The sequence below is a fragment of the Epinephelus moara genome, chromosome 9, assembly GCF_006386435.1.
Source record: "Epinephelus moara isolate mb chromosome 9, YSFRI_EMoa_1.0, whole genome shotgun sequence".
NCBI classification, from domain to species: domain Eukaryota; kingdom Metazoa; phylum Chordata; class Actinopteri; order Perciformes; family Serranidae; genus Epinephelus; species Epinephelus moara.
Genome location: NC_065514.1, coordinates 14,547,818 through 14,566,195, shown reverse-complemented (window position 1 = coordinate 14,566,195; position 18,378 = coordinate 14,547,818). Strand labels below are relative to the sequence as shown.

At 41.3% G+C, this 18,378-nt stretch overlaps 1 protein-coding gene across 1 annotated transcript; it reads right to left on the bottom strand.

Annotated features, from left to right (window-relative positions):
- Window positions 1–9: 9 nt before the first annotated feature.
- Window positions 10–18,271, bottom strand: LOC126395246 (ras-GEF domain-containing family member 1B-B-like). The gene is made up of 14 exons (XM_050052570.1): window positions 18,050–18,271; window positions 10,115–10,642; window positions 9,886–10,008; window positions 9,361–9,498; window positions 7,405–7,620; window positions 6,678–6,752; window positions 3,664–3,756; window positions 3,429–3,531; window positions 3,046–3,125; window positions 2,839–2,934; window positions 2,647–2,742; window positions 1,816–1,939; window positions 1,631–1,703; window positions 10–1,527 (listed from the first exon to the last, which is right to left on the bottom strand). Exons 2-14 carry the CDS (start codon window positions 10,634–10,636, stop codon window positions 1,494–1,496), a joined length of 1,773 nt encoding a protein of 590 aa, XP_049908527.1. The 5' UTR covers window positions 10,637–10,642; window positions 18,050–18,271; the 3' UTR covers window positions 10–1,493.
- Window positions 18,272–18,378: the final 107 nt, after the last annotated feature.

The window sequence follows — 18,378 nt, the reverse complement described above, 5'->3', positions numbered from 1 at the left end:
CCAAAGACACATTGTTCAGTTGTCCTGTTTATTTGAAAGAAAAAATATAATTCTCTTTTCACAAAGACCTTCAGTACGAGTACCCTGATCGGTAACACAAGTGATACACAAAAAAGCATATATGAGAAAACACTTAGAATATGAAACATACAATGAGCTTTATTATAAAACATAATAGCATCACGTTCGCTCGTAGGCAGATTTTAAAGGATCACAACACACTCATATCATCGCCGATGAGATGAAGAGGAGGGTGAGGTCCCTGTTTGCACACACACACACACACACACACACACACACACATCAGACCCAAAACACTCCTTTATCATACATGAACTGGTGTTGTTTTAACAAAAATAGCTTACCAATACAGAGCCAGCCAACCAGCAACAAGCTCACGGTGAGATCTTAGAGAAAGTACATAAAGAAAAACATATTTTTTAAACTTCTGATACAAAATACAACTTAATACTGTAAAGAAAGACGCCTTAAAATTGGTGTCACCAAATCCTATAATACAATACACAATACCCACTGAAGTGCATTTGATTTAACTTGCATGATTAGCATGATGCTGCTGACACTCGCACAATTTTGCATCACCAAAGTGCACGCGTCACAAAATGCTTAGAACCAAATAGCATGATTGGTGAGTACAGTGTCGGTAAAATGTGTTAGGGAATATGTAGCTGCTTGTATTATGTGTTTCAATGACATCAAAGGCTTGAATGACGTGGAAATAGCCGTAAATTGATGCCGTGTGCAAACTGAGAGAAAAATGGGTTGGATGTTATTGCTAATGATATTATTACAACCAAGCACTCAACAAGACAACACTGCAGACAACACCACTTCTAAAAGCAGCTGTTAGCCTGTTATTTATAATACAGGTCGATGCTCTTCCTCTCAGAGTGCATCTCTCTCCTCTCTCTGGGGTTCCTGTCTGAACTCAGCCAGGATGTCCGCAGAGAAGCACTGCTGATGTTGCAATATATCCAATCAGGTCCACATCCGTCTTATTTAGAGACAAAACTGGTCCTTCATGCTTGCTTAGCATGAGTCCTTCTACAATATGTTGTCGCCATGATGGAGGTACTGGAGATATGAAGAAAATCCATGTCTGACTTTTTCTGCAGTCGCCTGAAGTCCTCTTTGTAAGTGTCCTGGACAGAGGTGACGTTGAAGAAACACAGCTGATCCAATTCAGGGTGATTCAAAACTGAAGCATTGAGTTCCTTTGGCACCTGATCAGTTTCATCAAGGATTGTTCCAGTATCTGATTTATAAATCATTCAAGCTCCTTGTAAACTCAAAGCCCACATATTGTAATATATTCTGTTTATCTGTGAGAATTTGGGCCCAGCTGCGTTCACTGTCCAAGACCTAGAGTTGTAAATTGTGAAAATGTATCCATGAGATAAAACGGAGGAACCTGTAGCTTTAAAATACCTCGTTTATTTACACTCTGCAGAGCAGAGGAGATTGTCGCTCTCTTAGGACCGATTCTCTCGATGGAGAAGGGACGATCTGCAAAACAGAACGTAGATTATTGTTATATTAATTGCTTTAATACATATTGTTGAGGTGGTTTGATAGGTTCGAGTGCCTGTACATCTATGTGCACACCCACCTAAGAGACCTACGACTGTCTTTCTCCATGTGGTTCTCAGGTCCTTCGCTCTCGTACGAGGCCAGGTGCAGCTCTGCAGTGAAAAAACAACAAGAGTTTAATTTGTTGCCACATTTCCTTCCTTCCACATCCTTGACTGCAATTTATACATGATTGGATTAATGTGGAGAAGATTGTGTACTGACCGTCTTCGCTGAAGACTGGCGTGGTGACAAGGTACTGGAGGATGCGGCGGTCTCTGTCAAACGGACAAATCACCTGACGCCAAACCAGGAACTCGCTCACCTGCTTTGCAAGCTCCCAAAGTTTCTGTTGAGACACAATGACATCAGACTTTATTAGCACTGGCACTACTTAAACAAGACACATCTTTGTCTTGCAGATCCAGGAAATACACAAAAACGGTGTCTACAGATGTAACCAAGTTGAATTTAAGACTTTTTAAGACCTTTTTTAAAAGAAAACAAAATTTCATCGCTGTCATAAATGCTATTTATCATTGCAATATTCAGAGAAATACCACAGGTAAAAAAACATATTTTCCCTTGGTCTGTCCAATGATTGTCAAAACTCTGAAAATAAATTTAAGCCAATTTAAGACTTTTTAAGGCTTTATATTAAGAAAACTTAAGACATCTTAAGACTTTCTAAGGACCTGTAGACACCCTGAAAAACCATTAGGACCAAAATGCACAACAAAAACCTCTCAATGGAATAACAGTTTCTTAATGTCCTCTGAGGTAAGAGGAGAGGGTGTAATACTCTTGTTAGCCACATGGGGGTGCCATTACATCACATGTGCAAGCCTAATCTCAAGGCCTTCGCTTTTCTGTGAATGCTGTAAATGTGTAACAGTTACATAATGTCACAGTCAGTGATCAAATCTTAATGTGTTTAAATCAGCTTCTATCTGTTAATCTTTCAAACAGCAATCTTGTCAAAGGCACAGAGCTCTACCTGATTCATTTAATGCAATTTTGTCATTTTAAAACCAGTTTCTTAAACTGTGGACTGACCTCAAAGTTGATGTGCCCGTTGGTCAGCCTGCTGGCACAGCCTTCATTCAGGAAGTAGATGTCTTTAATGAGGAGACTGAAGAAAGGAATCACAATCTGGAAGAGAGAGACGATATTAAGGTTATATTAACATTTTAACTTCAGGACATTGTTTTGTTTTTCTTCCTACAGGACTCCTGAGTGCTCTCTTACCTTCTCCTGGCTGCTGTGTGCAGTCTCAGACCTCTGGGTGGCACCGCGGAGCGCAGTACGGTAGTTGCTGAAGTTACTGGATGGGTCCATTTGGTGCTGAGTGAGGTCAGACAGAGCAGACGTTGATCAAACACAGACATGCACAAAGTTTGCACACATGAACAAGGTGAGGATCCTACACTGACGTATGCTGGGTCTTATTCTCACCTCCAGGATTTCAAACTTGTCCGTGTTGACTTTACTCCAGGTTTTCTTTAGTCTGGCGACAGGACTCATGTTCATCCCAGCTGAAAGACAGAGACAGTATTGAGTATACAGAGTGTTTGCAGACACAGACCAAACACAAAATGACCAGACTGGACTGCATCAAGACTCCACTGACTCAGTTTGTACTTCCTTGGCCTGTAGGCCAGCTGGCAGTGTATTTGTTGACTTTATTGATTCTGATTGTTGGCTATTCAACAGAGAAATGGTGGGAACTACAATGCACTTCATTCCCCAGAAATCACCTGTCATTCAAACAGTGTATGTTTGCTGCTTTGAATTATATGTCGCTAAAAGTTTCCATATGTTAATTGACAAATACTCACTGATGATGGCCATGAGGGAGTTGAAGTTGCCAATGTTGAAACACTCCTGAGCCACATCAATGAAGAACTCTATGATCCGTGCTCGGTGCTTCTTCTTCACTGGCTGTAGGGAGAGAACACAACAGGAAGTGAATCACTTGATCAGTGGTCTAAATGGCCAACTGGGGATTCAAAATAAGGCATGGATGAAAACTGAAACTGAAACCAGCCAATGAACGACAAGACAACAACGTACCATACAGATCTCAGTGGCGACCAGGTAACTCAGCCTGTTGAACCAGTTGACGTAGGCCTCCAGGTTACTGGTTTTACGCTTCCGGAAGAAACCCTATGAAAACATGAGGGAGATAACGTGGTCAAAACACATGCAAGTCTGCAGAATGAAAGAGACACAGTGTGATGTTAATGTTTTTCATCACGTTTCTGTCAGTATTCTATTGTTTCAGGGACTTCAGTCTTTTAACAAGAGAACTGTGAATTAAGGGTGGAAGGAGACCAATGCAACGCCAAGATTTGATCCAACTCAAGTTTCTTTTATCTTTGAATAGGGCCGCCCTCTAATATTCCACCAAATGTTTGTCTCAGCACTTAGCACAATCATTACTGCTTTGCCGACAGCGTCATTAACAGGCGGCTCGCTCAGTGTGTGACGTGCACTTGTAGATAAAATATAGGCCTATATTAATGAAGGTTCATTAGTACGGTTTTGTATTTCTCTGTAATGTAGCACAGTGTTAACAATGTTACTGATACTATTCTTTCTCACACCTTCAACTCAAACCATTGTGTTGCCCCGCCAAAAATATATCATTTAATAATTACATTAATATCGTAAACATGCAGGCGACTAGTCGACTACTGGTCCTAAATGACGACTATTGGGCGACTAGGAAAATGTTTAGTCGGGGGCAGCCCTATCTTTGAATACTTTCAACCAGGTCATAAAAGGAAACAAAATACTCAAAGTACCGTACTAGCCTTTTTTTAGAGCTTTCAATCACATCTCATGATTTTCCTCAGCAGATGGTGTTTGCTAAGAGTTCTAATAAAAATTAATCATTAATAAAAAAAATAATAATAATATTAATACATAACAAATGCAAACACTGAGCAAACTCCATCCACTGTGAAAAAACAGGAAGATGCAGATGAGGCTAGGAAGGTTTTTTTTTTTTTTTGCCATTTAACCTTCTTTTAGCATTTGGGGCACACTGTAGTCCTTTCTTTAACAAAACCTGACAAGACAAACTCTGATTATGATATTCTGCAGCATAATTTTCTCAAGAATATCCAAGAAATACTTTCACATAAAAAAAGAGCTGCTGTAATTTCCTTTGCAGATGGATCTTGACAGCCCTCACACCCACACAACCTGTGGACCTGCTCAGCAGAGTCTGTGACGTGTCTGTTATTATTTCCATCTCATTTCCATCTGCTTTTGGGCCTTTTGGTTTTTCTGCGAGACACACGGTGGTGAACCTGTTTGCCGGGGGGCACTTCTATATAAATAAACATTAGGAAAGCGCTGTATAAATAAACTTGACTTGGCGGTGATGATGTAATCCCACGGATTCACGGCTCTATTAAATGCTTACACAACACTGGCAGCCCACTCCACTCGAAACTTCCCCTTTACACTTCAGGACCCCTTACACTGACTCAACCGCTCTTTTATACAAAGTGGGTCTTATATAACTGGCGCAGCACCGGTGAGGACCGAGAAGCGGCTTGGTCACAAGCAGCGGCTGAAAGCTTGTTCTCAGCAGTGCTGATTGAAAGCGACCCTTCAGCTGACTCACAGGACCACTTAGGAGGGAAAGAGCCCTTTAGATACACTTAGACGTACGCAGAATGGCTCTTTCATACTGTGTTTGATGCATTTTCAAAAGCTACATTAAAAAAAAAAAAAAAAAAAGCTGAACAAATTCCCAAAATCTGCCAGAAGCATCTTTCATGTGGTTTCTAAAGCAAATTAACTCGAACTGAAGCAGACCACAAATTACACTCAAAGCAGACCCAAAACGAAGACGCTTGAAATCAAAATAATACAGGATGACTTTAAAATGACTGCAATCTGGGGCTTTCCTACATAATTTCTTTGATGCTGATAAGGTCATGCTGCTGTGTTCTTCAGCAGCCTTTACAGAAAGGTATATGCTGCAAGCCGTAGTAGAAAGCTCTAATAATTTAGGATTCATTTACATCAGCCACATTAAATACTAGGGGGAAAAAGAAAACAATCAAATGAGGGACAAGATTAAAGGAATACTTCACCTCATTTATGAACATTAGTACTTCAAACATTCATCCCATGTTAAACTGAATTCATGAAAAAGACTTGTTTTCTCGCATGCCTCTAAGGTGAACAAAGGATCCAAAAATGGAGAAATTTCATGATGAATTAAAGTCATCGGGGGCCATGTTTGGGAACAGTAAAAATATATCAAAACATCAACTCTCACACAACTCGTGCAGTATAATCCAAGTCTCATTTATCCAGTCATATGCTCAGTACTTCCCAAACAGACACTCCTTATTAACGGTGAACTGAACAGAAAGTGAAACGTATCGATGCTTCCCTTAAAGCCAGAGTCCATTGACAAAAACACTAATTTTACCTCACTGAACACAGGAGCTGCTGGTCTACCACTGCCTCGATCTGTAGTTTGTTTGTGTTATTTTGTGACTTCACTTATGTCCAAACTAACCTTAAAATACTCAAGTCACACAATAACATAAACAAACAATAAATAAATGTGGCATCGACAGAACAGCAGCTTCCGTATTCAGCGAGGTGAAATTACGGCTTTTGTCAATGGAGTCTGGCTTTGAAGAGAGCGATAAATTTCACTTTTTGTTCAGTTCCCCTTCAGAGAGGGCTGTCCGTTTTGGGAAATACTGATATTAATATTAGACTTGGATTATACTGCATGAGTTCTGTAAGAGTTTGTAAAACAATGTTTGGTTATAGTTTTGCTGTTGTTAAACGTGGTCCCCTATGACTTCAATTCATCAAGAATTTTCTCCGTTTTTGGATTCTTCGTTCACCAGAGGCATGCAAAAAAAAAAAAAAAAAGTAAGTTTTCTTTGTGATTTCAGTGTCACCCAGGGTGAGTTGTTAATATACAAAATGGTCATTTAGGAGGTGAAGTATTCCTTTAAATCCAAGAATTATGTGTCCTGGTTGAGACGTCAGGGTTATGTTTTATGTCCTGATTGAGATAATACAAAACTGAAACTCAAGAGTACCTTATGGTTCTCCAGAGGATCCTTCATGGCGAACGTCTGGATGAACTCTTCAGGACCAATAAAACTCAGTCTGTCCTGCAGGCAGAGAACAGAGAGAGGAAACAGTCAGTGCAATTATATATAAAAGGAGGATGTAGGATGTATTCAAAAATAATGATATAGAAGACCAACAAGAAGGAGATTCTTGAGTAAAACATACATGACAACTAAACTGGAGATGATGATGAAAAAAATCTGTGCAGTAGGAGAGCTATAATTTTAATAAAAAGCCACTGCAACAAAAAAGCTATATAAAGAGAAACACACTGACAGCTACTTAAAGTGGGCTGTAAAACTGTTTTTTTTTTAGATTAGGATTGCCAAAAAACAGCACAACTGAAAGCAATTTAGCTTCATATAAAATGAGTATTAATAAACTTTCTATATGTACCGCCACCGCAAAACAGACCACACAAAGGGATTTATGGGAAAACAATAAAACTAAGAAATAACAGTCATAAAACAATAATTCAATAACTTGACACATGAGCAGCACATAAGGAAAAAAAACCCACCAAAATAATAATAAATTCCCTAAATTTAGACGGGTAAACGAGCCTGTTAAGTAGTGATCACATGTCACGCTTCATCACAGACACACAACTGCAGATTTGCCTCCAAATGTCACAACAGATGGTCACACAGGAGACGCATGACACATTAATAAGACTCCCAAATCTCCTCTTACCAGTTCAATGTGTGTGAGCTGCTGGGCCAGGATGAAGGGGTCGTCGCACACGCTCATTACGTCGCTGCGCTGGCCTGAGGCCTGTTTGCTTTTTAGGGAAGCGGGCCGCTCCAGCGCCACGGCGTTGAGAGCGGCGACGGCCTCCTCGTACTGGCCGAGGGCGGATAGCCGTTTGATGAGTCGCTGGGTCATCTGCTGCATGGCTCGCCAAGAGTACTGGAAGCATGACAGAAACGTAACACAGATCATTAGATAACAGGGCGCTTGACTAACACAGAGATCACTGTCATGATACATGTAGAGATTTTTGCTGATTACTTTAGTGTGGCAGCCTGGCGTGCTGATTTTAGGCTGCCGTTAGGACAATATAAGTCATAGACCTGTCACTTCCTGGTGGTTTTTCCTGCCACAAATCTTGTGGTCTTGTTCTAAAATGTAACTACGATGAATACTGTATCCTACTGGTGTAACAATCCATTGATCTGGACTGATGTATCAGTCAATAATCAGTGATCCAATATCATAATCTTTAATAACACCATTATTTTCAAAATTCCCAAGGCACCACTGCGTCACCATCAAACAGCAGCAGGCAGATAATGGCAAGAAGCCAAGGAAAAGACTAGGAGGATACCTTTTCCCCTCTGAGGAATAAATCGGCAGTCAAAATATTTTGGATTTCAGACAAAGTATGGGTCAACAGACAAAGCACAGGCTGTATTGTAACAATGCTGATACTAGATAAGATACTCAGGAAACATGACAAACCTGGCCGGGCTTACTCATCCTGCTAACTTGTTGCTCTTGCTACAGCAATATTAGCTGCTCTGTTTAAACAATGTTTGGCTGAAAAATGTGCATGCAGGCTAAAATTCGACCATGCTGTTCTGTCAGGGCATGCAGTCACTTAAACCAATGGTGGGTAAAAAAAAAAAAAAGCATAAATAATACATGTAATTTGTTAAGCTATGAGTAGGGGAAAAGTCCCCTAGCCACTAAGCTAAGCTAAGCTAATAATGGTGGCTAGCATAAAACAGTTGTTTTGTCTATGAATGTTGACAGTTTATTGAGCCTGATTTCATATTTTTGTTAAATGTTCTTGTCTTGCCATGTTTTATTTCTAAGTAAACGTTACTACATTTAACCTTTTACAGTTTTTTTGTTTTTTAAGATATTTTTAGGGCATTTTTGCCTTTAATTGATAGGATAGTGAAGTGTGAAGGGGGGAGAGAGAGAGAGGGAGAGACATGCAGCGAGAGACCACAGGCTGGAGTCGAACCTGGGCCGCTGCAGCCACAGCCTTGTACATGGGGCGCCTGCTCTATCCACTAAGCCACCGACGCCCCAACCCTTTACAGTTATATACAATTATTCATGTGTTGTTTTTTTCTTTCTTTCATGGCAAAATGCGAACAAAAAGGGGTGGCAGCTTCTTCTGTAACAGATTGTGTTAAATAGGCATATGATAATATCATCAGCATAAACCACCACACACTGAACTGAACTACTGTGCTTTTATACGACCGAACGACGCGTTTCGCCCGCAGCTTCTTCGTCGGGCTTCGCTCAACAGATTCATATGAGCACTCACAGGTGTGCTAAATAAAAATGGGTCACATGACTTAGTATCACAGCTATTTCACTTTTCTTTTTCAATATTTTGTCTTTCACATTCTTCAAAAACATCTTTCAGTCATAAAGAGTACAACAGTTACAAGAATATGTGATTTATCCTCATCCCATTGTGTGGATGACTGAGACAAAGATTTTATAAAGAAAGATAGACTGCGGGTCCTACTTATTATCTTATATTGATCCCAGGCCCCTGAATTATATCATTGTGGTACCATGGCAGGCTTTGTTTTATCAGCAAATATCATATCGTTGTCCAAAGAATCAATATAATATCATATTGTTGTGAAACTAGAGATCTACACCTCTTACACTAACACTGACCTCATCCCCTCGGGCCACATGGTGCGTCATGTCCTTGAGGCAGCGCATCATCCTCTCATCCCTGAAGTCATACGGAAAGGTCTCCGTCCACTCGGTCAGCAGTTGCACCAGCTTAGGTGCCACCTCACGGAATCGGATCTATAAAACATCATACTGCATGTTTATTATCACTGATGTAAAAATTATATATAACTTTATAGCATTTGAGGATCTAATCTGTTCTGAGGCAAAATCTAAGCCTCCTGACACAAAAGCAGTTTGTCTTTCTAACACAAAATGCTGCTATTATCAGTTGTTTACTTCATCGTCCCCATTAAATGTGTTCCCTTCATTTTTATTTCCCTCGTGTCAAGTTGAGCCATCTGTCTGCCTGGAAAATTCTTTGCTAATGAAATAGTCAACAAATATTTCTCTCCCAAAAAAGAATTACAGACGTTTGTGTCTGTGGGTGAGTGTGACGATGACATGGTGGGTGTGAGTTTGTGTGGGAGAGAAATAATAGCCGCTCGTGTGTCATCCGCCCACCTTATCCAGCAGGGCGTCTCCAGACCGCTGCTGCTCCACACACAGGTGACAAACCCTCGTCATGAGCTCGTAGGGGTGCAGGAAGAGGCGTGAACTCAGCAGGAAGGTGAAAACATACGACCTCTGATGAGCAGAAAACAAAACAGCTCTCAGGACAGGAAAGGACGACGCACACAGGACAGCTGACATCAATCCTCTGACAGTGTAGTTTGTTTAAACTGGTACTTACATCAGGGTAGTAGTCAACTGTGGGAACCAGGTGCTGGATCAGCGCCTCAAGCGATGCTGAAACCAAACTGTTGTCATGGTAACACATCTCCCCATAGCTAGCAGTGACGCCATGTCCGTAACGTCGGCCTTTCGCCACAACAGAGTTGTTACGAGACGACTGCTCGCTGCCGCTGCTGCTGCTGGTGTGACGGTACGCACGTCCAGGACAGGAAGTGCTGTGCTGCCGAGGGCTGTGAGGCTGCGGTGAGGAGTACGGGTTCTCCGAAACCGCGCAGCTGCTGCTGTAGTGGTGCTCCTTGGCAGTCACAGAGGAGACCGATGAGCTCCGATACGAACTGTGAGGCTGCGGTATGTCGTAGGGGTTCTCCGCGGACGTGTAGGCACCGTTGTAGACGTTTTCCTTCGCGGGCTTTGGGGCGGTGCCGTTGCGGTATGGGCTGCAAGGCTGAGGGTGGTTGTTGTTGTTGCCGTAAGGAGCGCAAGAGCTGAACTTTCCGGCGTATGGGGTGGTGGGAGGCATGATGACCTGGGGGAAGACACAAGAAGGTTAGGAGAGGGTAAGATGGATAAAATCAGCTGTCATGGTGTATGGAATTTTAGGACAGGATGTCAGTATATAGCATGAAGCAGTTTTGCTCCTTAATTTGCAACATACAGTGGTTCCCAACTTTTTGTCTACGTCACCTAAAACAAAGCAATGTCAACTTGTGACACCTTGTTCATGTGTTGGCAAGGATCTGGCGATACGATATGTATCATGATACAGGGGTTACGATTCAATACTGTACGCAAGGCAATATATTGTGATTTTTTTTTTAATCTAATTTTTGGAAAAATGTCGAGCATTGCGCACTTTGCGAATCTGCTCGTTACATAGTCCTGTGTTCTTTGTGTTTATGCTAGTGACAGGTTGTTAGGTTGGAGTAGAGTCAAATGGCTACAGATAGATTACAATATTGACGAATCTAGCAGTCGGGGGTTTGAACACAACACAAGATGAACAACTGCCATGAATCTTTGCATGTAAACTATCAATTAAAAAGTGATACTGTTGAGGTAGAGCGGGTCGTCCACCAATCGGAAGATCGGCGGTTCGATCCCCGGCTCCTCCAGCCTACATGTCGAAGTATCCTTGAGCAAGATACTGAACCCCAAATTGCTCCCGATGGCTGTTCCATTGGTGTGTGAGTGTGTTAAGAACTGAGTAGCAGGTGGCACCTTCTATGTGTATCTGAATGTGACTTGTAGTGTAAAAAGCGCTTTGAGTGGTCCCATGACTAGAAAGGCACTATACAAGTGCAGGTCCATTTACCAATATTGCAACACTGAAGTGTATCAATATTTACTTACACCCCTAGTTTGCACTTAGTTATGAGCAATTTGAATCATTTTTGGCAGCCTGAAGGGGTAAAACTATCCAGTATTTCACAACAAAATTGCAGTAATTATAGATAAGTCTGAAAAATAAACATGATTTTGCGTAGCAGAACATTTTTGATTCTGAGTGAAGACAAATTATTAACGTCTCATAGTGAATTTTGTCATATGATTGTGCCTAAAATGAATAAGACAGATTATTCTTTTTCCTCGCAGATCCCAAGCTGACATCTTCAAACAGATTTTTGTCCAATCAACAGTCCAAATCTCACATTGATTCATTTTTACTAATTAAAAAGCAGTGAATTCACACACTGAAGAAGGTGGAACCAGCACATGCCAAACACTTCTGTTGATTAAGCTTCTGTTGATTAGCCAATCAATTATTTCACTTGTAGTTTCAGGAGTGGCGTTGATTATTAAACTGAAAAACAGTCATCATGCTTTATAGTTATGTTCTTTCTACATAAGGTATTCGGGCATCAAGTGTCTCCTGTAGTTTTCCAGCTACTATACTATGACACAACCCCCGTCCTCGCTTCCCGTGGATGACGTTTAAGCTGCGTTAATGTTGTGAAAGTATTCGTTTGAGCAACTCAATCACACAAAGGAGAGACTAAGAAGTGTCTGTGAAAGTAATTGCACTTAATCACATAATGTTACCCCTCCTCTGGTGACTGTTTTGGCTTTGAACTGTTGAAAGATGCCTCCTTGTGAAATTCACTTGCCGTAAAAGTAATTTGTTCGTCAAGTTTTATTTTACAAATATTTTTCCCACTGTTTCCTGCTTTACTGTATGCTTCAATAGGTTTCTGAGATAATTTTTCAGCGTCAGGGTGGCATACGGGTAAAAAAATAGGCCAACAGATGGATGATCTCAAGAGAGCAATGATTTTTTTCGTCTTAATGGTGTAGATAATTGGATTTGGGGAAGGTAAGCTGATCCCAGATCACCACCAAGGCGTGCTTTAACTCTGGAGCCTTCTTTATCCTGCTACTGTTGTCTGTCTAGCAACCACATGCCAGCGTAAATGAAGCCTCACACACACACACACACACACACATGCCCCACACAGCGACGTATACGCATGCACGTATACTGTGCCAGAAAACAAAAACCCTGCAGGAATCCAGCAGACTTTTGTTTGTCCATCGCAGCGCCGACAGAGGAGTGTCTGCCTGAGCCAACATCTTACACACACACCCATGGCGCCTAGCCCCATGCCGGTATAATCCAAACACACACACATGTCACACATAAACAAATGATAGCTTGAGCGACACACACACACACACTCTTGTACCACAGCAGCTGGCGTCTTGCCAGTGTAAGCCAGTCCAGTGCCAGCCCGTCTTCTGAACTCTGTGATCTGTGCCTGCTGTTTTCCTTCTAACTTGGTTATAAGATTACAGTGGCTCTACCTTCCTTAAATTACAATATAATACAATCTGGTGGTCAAGCTAAGATAAGGAATCTATTGGATAATATTTACTCCAGTGTTTTGATGCCGTTCTTCAGTCTCCGAGCTTCTGTTTGCACTGAAAGGTGACCTCGCACAAATGGAAAACGCGTCTAAAAAATTTCAAAACCAATCTCGGTTTTTCCAGACTGACTTCCTGAAAAGTTGACCCTTTGGATAGTTTGCGGCTTCCATGCTCGCAGCACTGAAATTTTACTCTCTCTAAATCATAGGTTGGACTCTCTATGGACGCCCTAATGATGGCGTTGGGAGCATAATTTCATATTGAGAGCATTGTTTAAATTCTCTTGTTTGTAAACTTTGAAAAAATTGCAGCCTTACAACGGGGTTTGATGTGGTAATCAAAGTACAGGAAAAGGCAGAAATGTATAGTTTTGTCAGAACATTGTACTGACAAAACCACAAGGGTACGGTTTCATGTGAGCAGGCTTTTTAAAATACTTTACAAGCATTGCACGCTTTGCAGTGGATTTTCCCTGCAACTGGTATCCATCTTTTAAAGTGACACAAGTGACAATATTTCCTGTTTGACAAATGGCACAGACTGTAGTGTCTGGTGCCTAAAATGCCAGGACCTGGTTCATCAAAAGGCAAAAACTAATTGAGCGTTTGAAGGAGCTGCAGCCAAATATCATCTGCTAATGGTGTTAAACCGAGGAAATTTGTCTAAACTGCTTCAAAGAGACATCATTTGGCAGTTTTAATGGATTTGACAGTTGTCAAATATCCTACTGCATGTGAATGCTGCCTTTGTCCAATGTTATTTTTTTACCCTGACAGGAATAAACTGATTAGGGGGAAGTGCATTTGTTTTGCAGCTGGACTGGCTTCCTCCTCGGATCCCTGAAGATTAACAGACGCACTGATGACTAACTTCAGTCCGGTTAGTTCCAGAAAACCACCTAAATCTTTCAACCTTTCTCAGACTGTTTTTCCCTAAATCACACAATGTGGTTTGAAAAAGGTACACCGAGCTACGCTGAGGCCAGTTATACCAGGAGAGGGGGAGAACGAGGGGGAGGTATTCAACAATAGAGGTATTATCTATCCTGTCATGGCATTAACAACCGCACAAAGACCCCCAGGAAGAGATCAGAGCAGATCACAGCAGATCAGACGCACACAGCAGCTTTCACACACTCTGCTCGCCACCGTCAGGCTGTGTGACGCCCCTGTCTCTGCACGAACCGAGGCCTCATTTTCACATCAGTCAAACCGGTATTAAACAGACTTTCTTATTCTTCTGCAAGGCGTGAACTCTCATTATACCTTGACAGATATCATCTACAGTGAGGTCATACGCCATAAATCCACACTTTTATATGCTAAGTGCAATAAAGGTGCAAGAATCTACCTTGGTGACTTTGGTATAGGAGCATATTGAAACTCACGTATTGACATAAGCAGACATTACAGCACGTGGCTCAAGGATGTCAAGCAGCTCTCATGTAGTTGTGCAAGCACTCTGCAGCTAACTTGGTCAGCCAAAATTGTCCTTAATCATGGCCAACTGACCCCAGAGAGCATCTAAGTACTCTGACCCAATGTAATCACTGCTGAAACCCCCTGACGCCTAACCACGACAGGAGCCAGGCTTTGTTTGTGAAGTCTCCTGCTTTTGGTGATGTCTAATCAAATCTGAGGCCTTTAAGCAAAGCTAGAAATACAAGCACGTAGGTTAACATAATGTGGACACATGGCATGACAGAAAAGCACCTGATAAGTTGAGCTGTAAAACAATTTATCAGAGTAGTTAAAGGTCAATGTGATGCGATGCTACCTTTGTTCTACTTTGTACCTTATGTACTTTGAAACTAATAAGTCGCAGCACGTAAGGTGTGGGAGCAAGACAAGCATGTTCGTCTGTGGAAAACCCTTCACAGTCAGCTTTATTTGTAACAATAAATGAGGTTAAAGTCCACGCTGTGCATATATCACTCACTCGTGGTTTTGTCAGAGCTGCACACTAGACAAGTTTTATATGTACAACAGTTAACCCTTTAACAGAACTCCTGTGAAGCCAGTAACCTACACAGGAGCACTTGTACCAAAGAAAAGCAAAGAAAGTCCATCTTTCTTTGGAAGGAGGACTCTCAAACTTCCATTTGTTACTTCCTGATGGAGGAGAAGTGACTACACTTGACTTGAGAATGCCTTTAAGCCAAGTAACATAAATCTATGATGTCAGTCTTATCTTAATTCTGTGAGGACGTACCTCAAACGTGGCTGAAGGAACTTTCAAATAGCCTACTATCAGACCTGACTAATTTTTACATCTTCTTGGTAACTTTGCCAACACAAATTCTAGGTTTGATTAGCCAGTGTATCATCCCGCTTTGTTACCTGTCACCTAGCAACACCTTGCACTGATTCTGCTATTGAAATTGCAGCTGGGTTTTGGTGCATTTAATGCAACACCCTTTGTAGTTGGTCAGAATTTGACCAAGGATTCTTATATTTTTCTGCGCAGGAAAACTTCTGAATATGTTGGTAACAGGCATCATTGTTTTCCTTACTTTGAATCTCAGTCTAACATGGGATACTTTAAGTTTTTTATCGTTTCACAGAAGCAGAAACTAGCCAACAAATCAGAGGGCTAAAACAATTACTCAATAAATCAATTAGTCGATTAAAAAAAACGTAATTGGTTAATTGGTTTCAAATTTCTCATGAATTTTTTGGTTATTGAACTGTTGACCAAGCACAGCAAGACATTTGAAGACTTAGGCTAACCCTGGAAAAAAAGGAATTCGTAATGGCCATTTTTCACTATTTCCTGACACTTTTAGGGCCTCGACACGCCAAGCTGACGATTGACCGACAGGCCATCGGTGAGTGTCTGTCTCCCTTGTTTTTGCAATGTATTCTGCACTGTTGGCACTAGTTGCCCTTTGTCAGCTTTTTTCAGCCAATTCAACATCAACAAATTTGCGTCAGCCTGTTTTGGCAGTTCAGCTCAACTACGAGAAAAGAAATGGAAGTGAGGAAAGTAAACAAATGGCTAAAATCAAGAGGGAGTGAGATTGAAACAATGTTGTTATATAAGATAAGGGTTTTTTTAAGCAACTGAGCTCTTTAACAGACAAGGTTCGTAATTGTGCTGTTGTTCATTAGTTTTGTCAATATCAGGTTGTGTTGATAATGTGCTAACTGGCTAATTAGCGTCTTCCGGTATCCCTTTTTGAATGATGAATACAGACTGCCGCAACCTGCTGGTATGGAAAGTAAATTCCTCTCACGGCGGTGCAGAATGTATGTGCTAGTTGGCCGTTAGCTATAGTCTTTGCGGTGTGCTCATGTGCAACTTTTTGGCCAAGACATAGGCAACCTGAGGTGATGTAATAGGCCGGCCTTTGTCAACACTAGTTCGGATGTCGGTTAGGTGTCTGGGCCTAATCAAAAAACATTAACTGTAAATGAATCAAACTTGAAAAAAATTCTTAGTTGTAGCCCTACTTCAGTCCATATACTTAATGGATTTATCTGTCTCTTCTTCTGTGTTTAAGAACATGCGAAGACAAGCATCGGTCGAGATGTTATTTAATTATAGTTGGTTGTCCAAGCAAAAGAACCTGCATCCCCATAATCCTTTGTGTTTGGGGGTTGTTTCCCTTTAATAACACTGGTATTTCTCTTGAGGTCACCATTACTACCACCCCTAAAGCGTCATCACCACCTGACCAAACTGCTCCACTCACACTGTCACTGTCAAAGCACCAGACGCTGGGACCCACTGACCACTTTAAAAACATGCACCTGCGACTAAATCTGATCTACAGGCAAACAGAGCCGGATACAGACACCATGTTCAGATTGACTCAAGAGATAGCTGGACTACAATTCACCCACTGCTTGTCCTGTTTTTATCTCGTATTCCCACTCACACTACGCTCAAGCACGCATTTCCTTGTGTGTAGGCTCCACGCACACACCCACAGGGTTAAGACACACAAGCACACACATACACACTCACACCTGTCCCTTGTATGATCTGGTAGGCTAGTACAGTATTAACCTAGTGTCAGAAAGGATAAAGACCCATTATCTCCTCTGCTGCTGGGATATAATAAACCCAAGCTTGTGTAAGGGGGCTCTCACACGCACATTTTTTCTATTGTCTGTAAACCTACAGATCTCACACGTTTTTTAAATTAGGATTTAAGTTAGAAAAATGAACTTTTAGATCAGTTGAAGCCCAAAATGCTGCTTGTGCTCACACTGCCTTTGTGTTAATCATTAAATAAGTCAACCCATTTAATTTAAGGTTTATTTAAGCAGCCTGTCATGTCAGTGTGCAAAGTAAATGGAAAACTGAGGCGTTCATTTCAGCAACTTAAGGGACCACTGGTTTATTTAAAGGTATGCAGAGGGAATAAGGCTGTTTTAAAGTCTGTTTGGCCAGAACTACACACACTTTCTCATTCTTTCTTCTTTTCCCCACAGACACATAGACAATCTGTTAGTCTCTCTTACACACTCACATACACACACACCAGGCCACCATGCCTGGTCTACATTATGGGTTTCTGACTGAGTCATAACACAGTAAAAGTAAAAGCTGACTGTGAAAAACTCATGCTGTGTAAACCACAGTCCCATCACAGGTGCTGGTGAGTAACGTGTGTGTGTGTCTGACAGCCAGCCTAATTATAAACACACATGGGTGATAAACAATAACAACAACAAATGGAGCTGAGAGGGAGAAAATAGACATGAGGGAGGATGATGATGGCAGTGTTGTTTCTTTTTTTTTCCCCCAAATATCACAAGACTGAACAAAAGCTCTCCATGCAATATGGTTTTAAGTTATGAGATAGAGTTAATTATACAGGATAAAGAGAAATTAGCGATGTTAAAAAGCCTACATGAGTATTATGAAGTAAAATCTTGCAAAAATGTATGATTATAAATGTTAATTTTGTACAGCAAAATGTCTTTTAATTATATTAAACGTTTCAAAGGGTTTAAAAGCAAAGTTTAACACAGTAAAAATTATTTTCTGATGATAAAGCTTAATTCCCACAACTTTATAGTGTCTATAAATATCCCCATCATCCACACCCTCACTAACTTACCTCTGCTGTGATGCAGCCAAATGTCTGAATCTCTTTCAAAGGCAGAAACAGTTAAAAAAAAAAGCGATGAAACAAAACTATCCACTCTTTGTAATCTCCGCTGTTTGTCCTCTGCACGGTGTGTAACACACAGATAAGTGTATCAGCAGTGTGTCTGCTCCCTGCTCTCCTCCATTGTGTCTCCGCTCCTGATATTTGAGTCAATTTTGAGACCAGCAGCGCTGTGTTGAGCCTCAAAGCGAGGCGTATTCAAATGACTTCCATATAGCCGGGAAAACTGACCAATCGCAGCGCGGGGGCGGGTGCCTCTAGGGGCGTCACGGACCAAT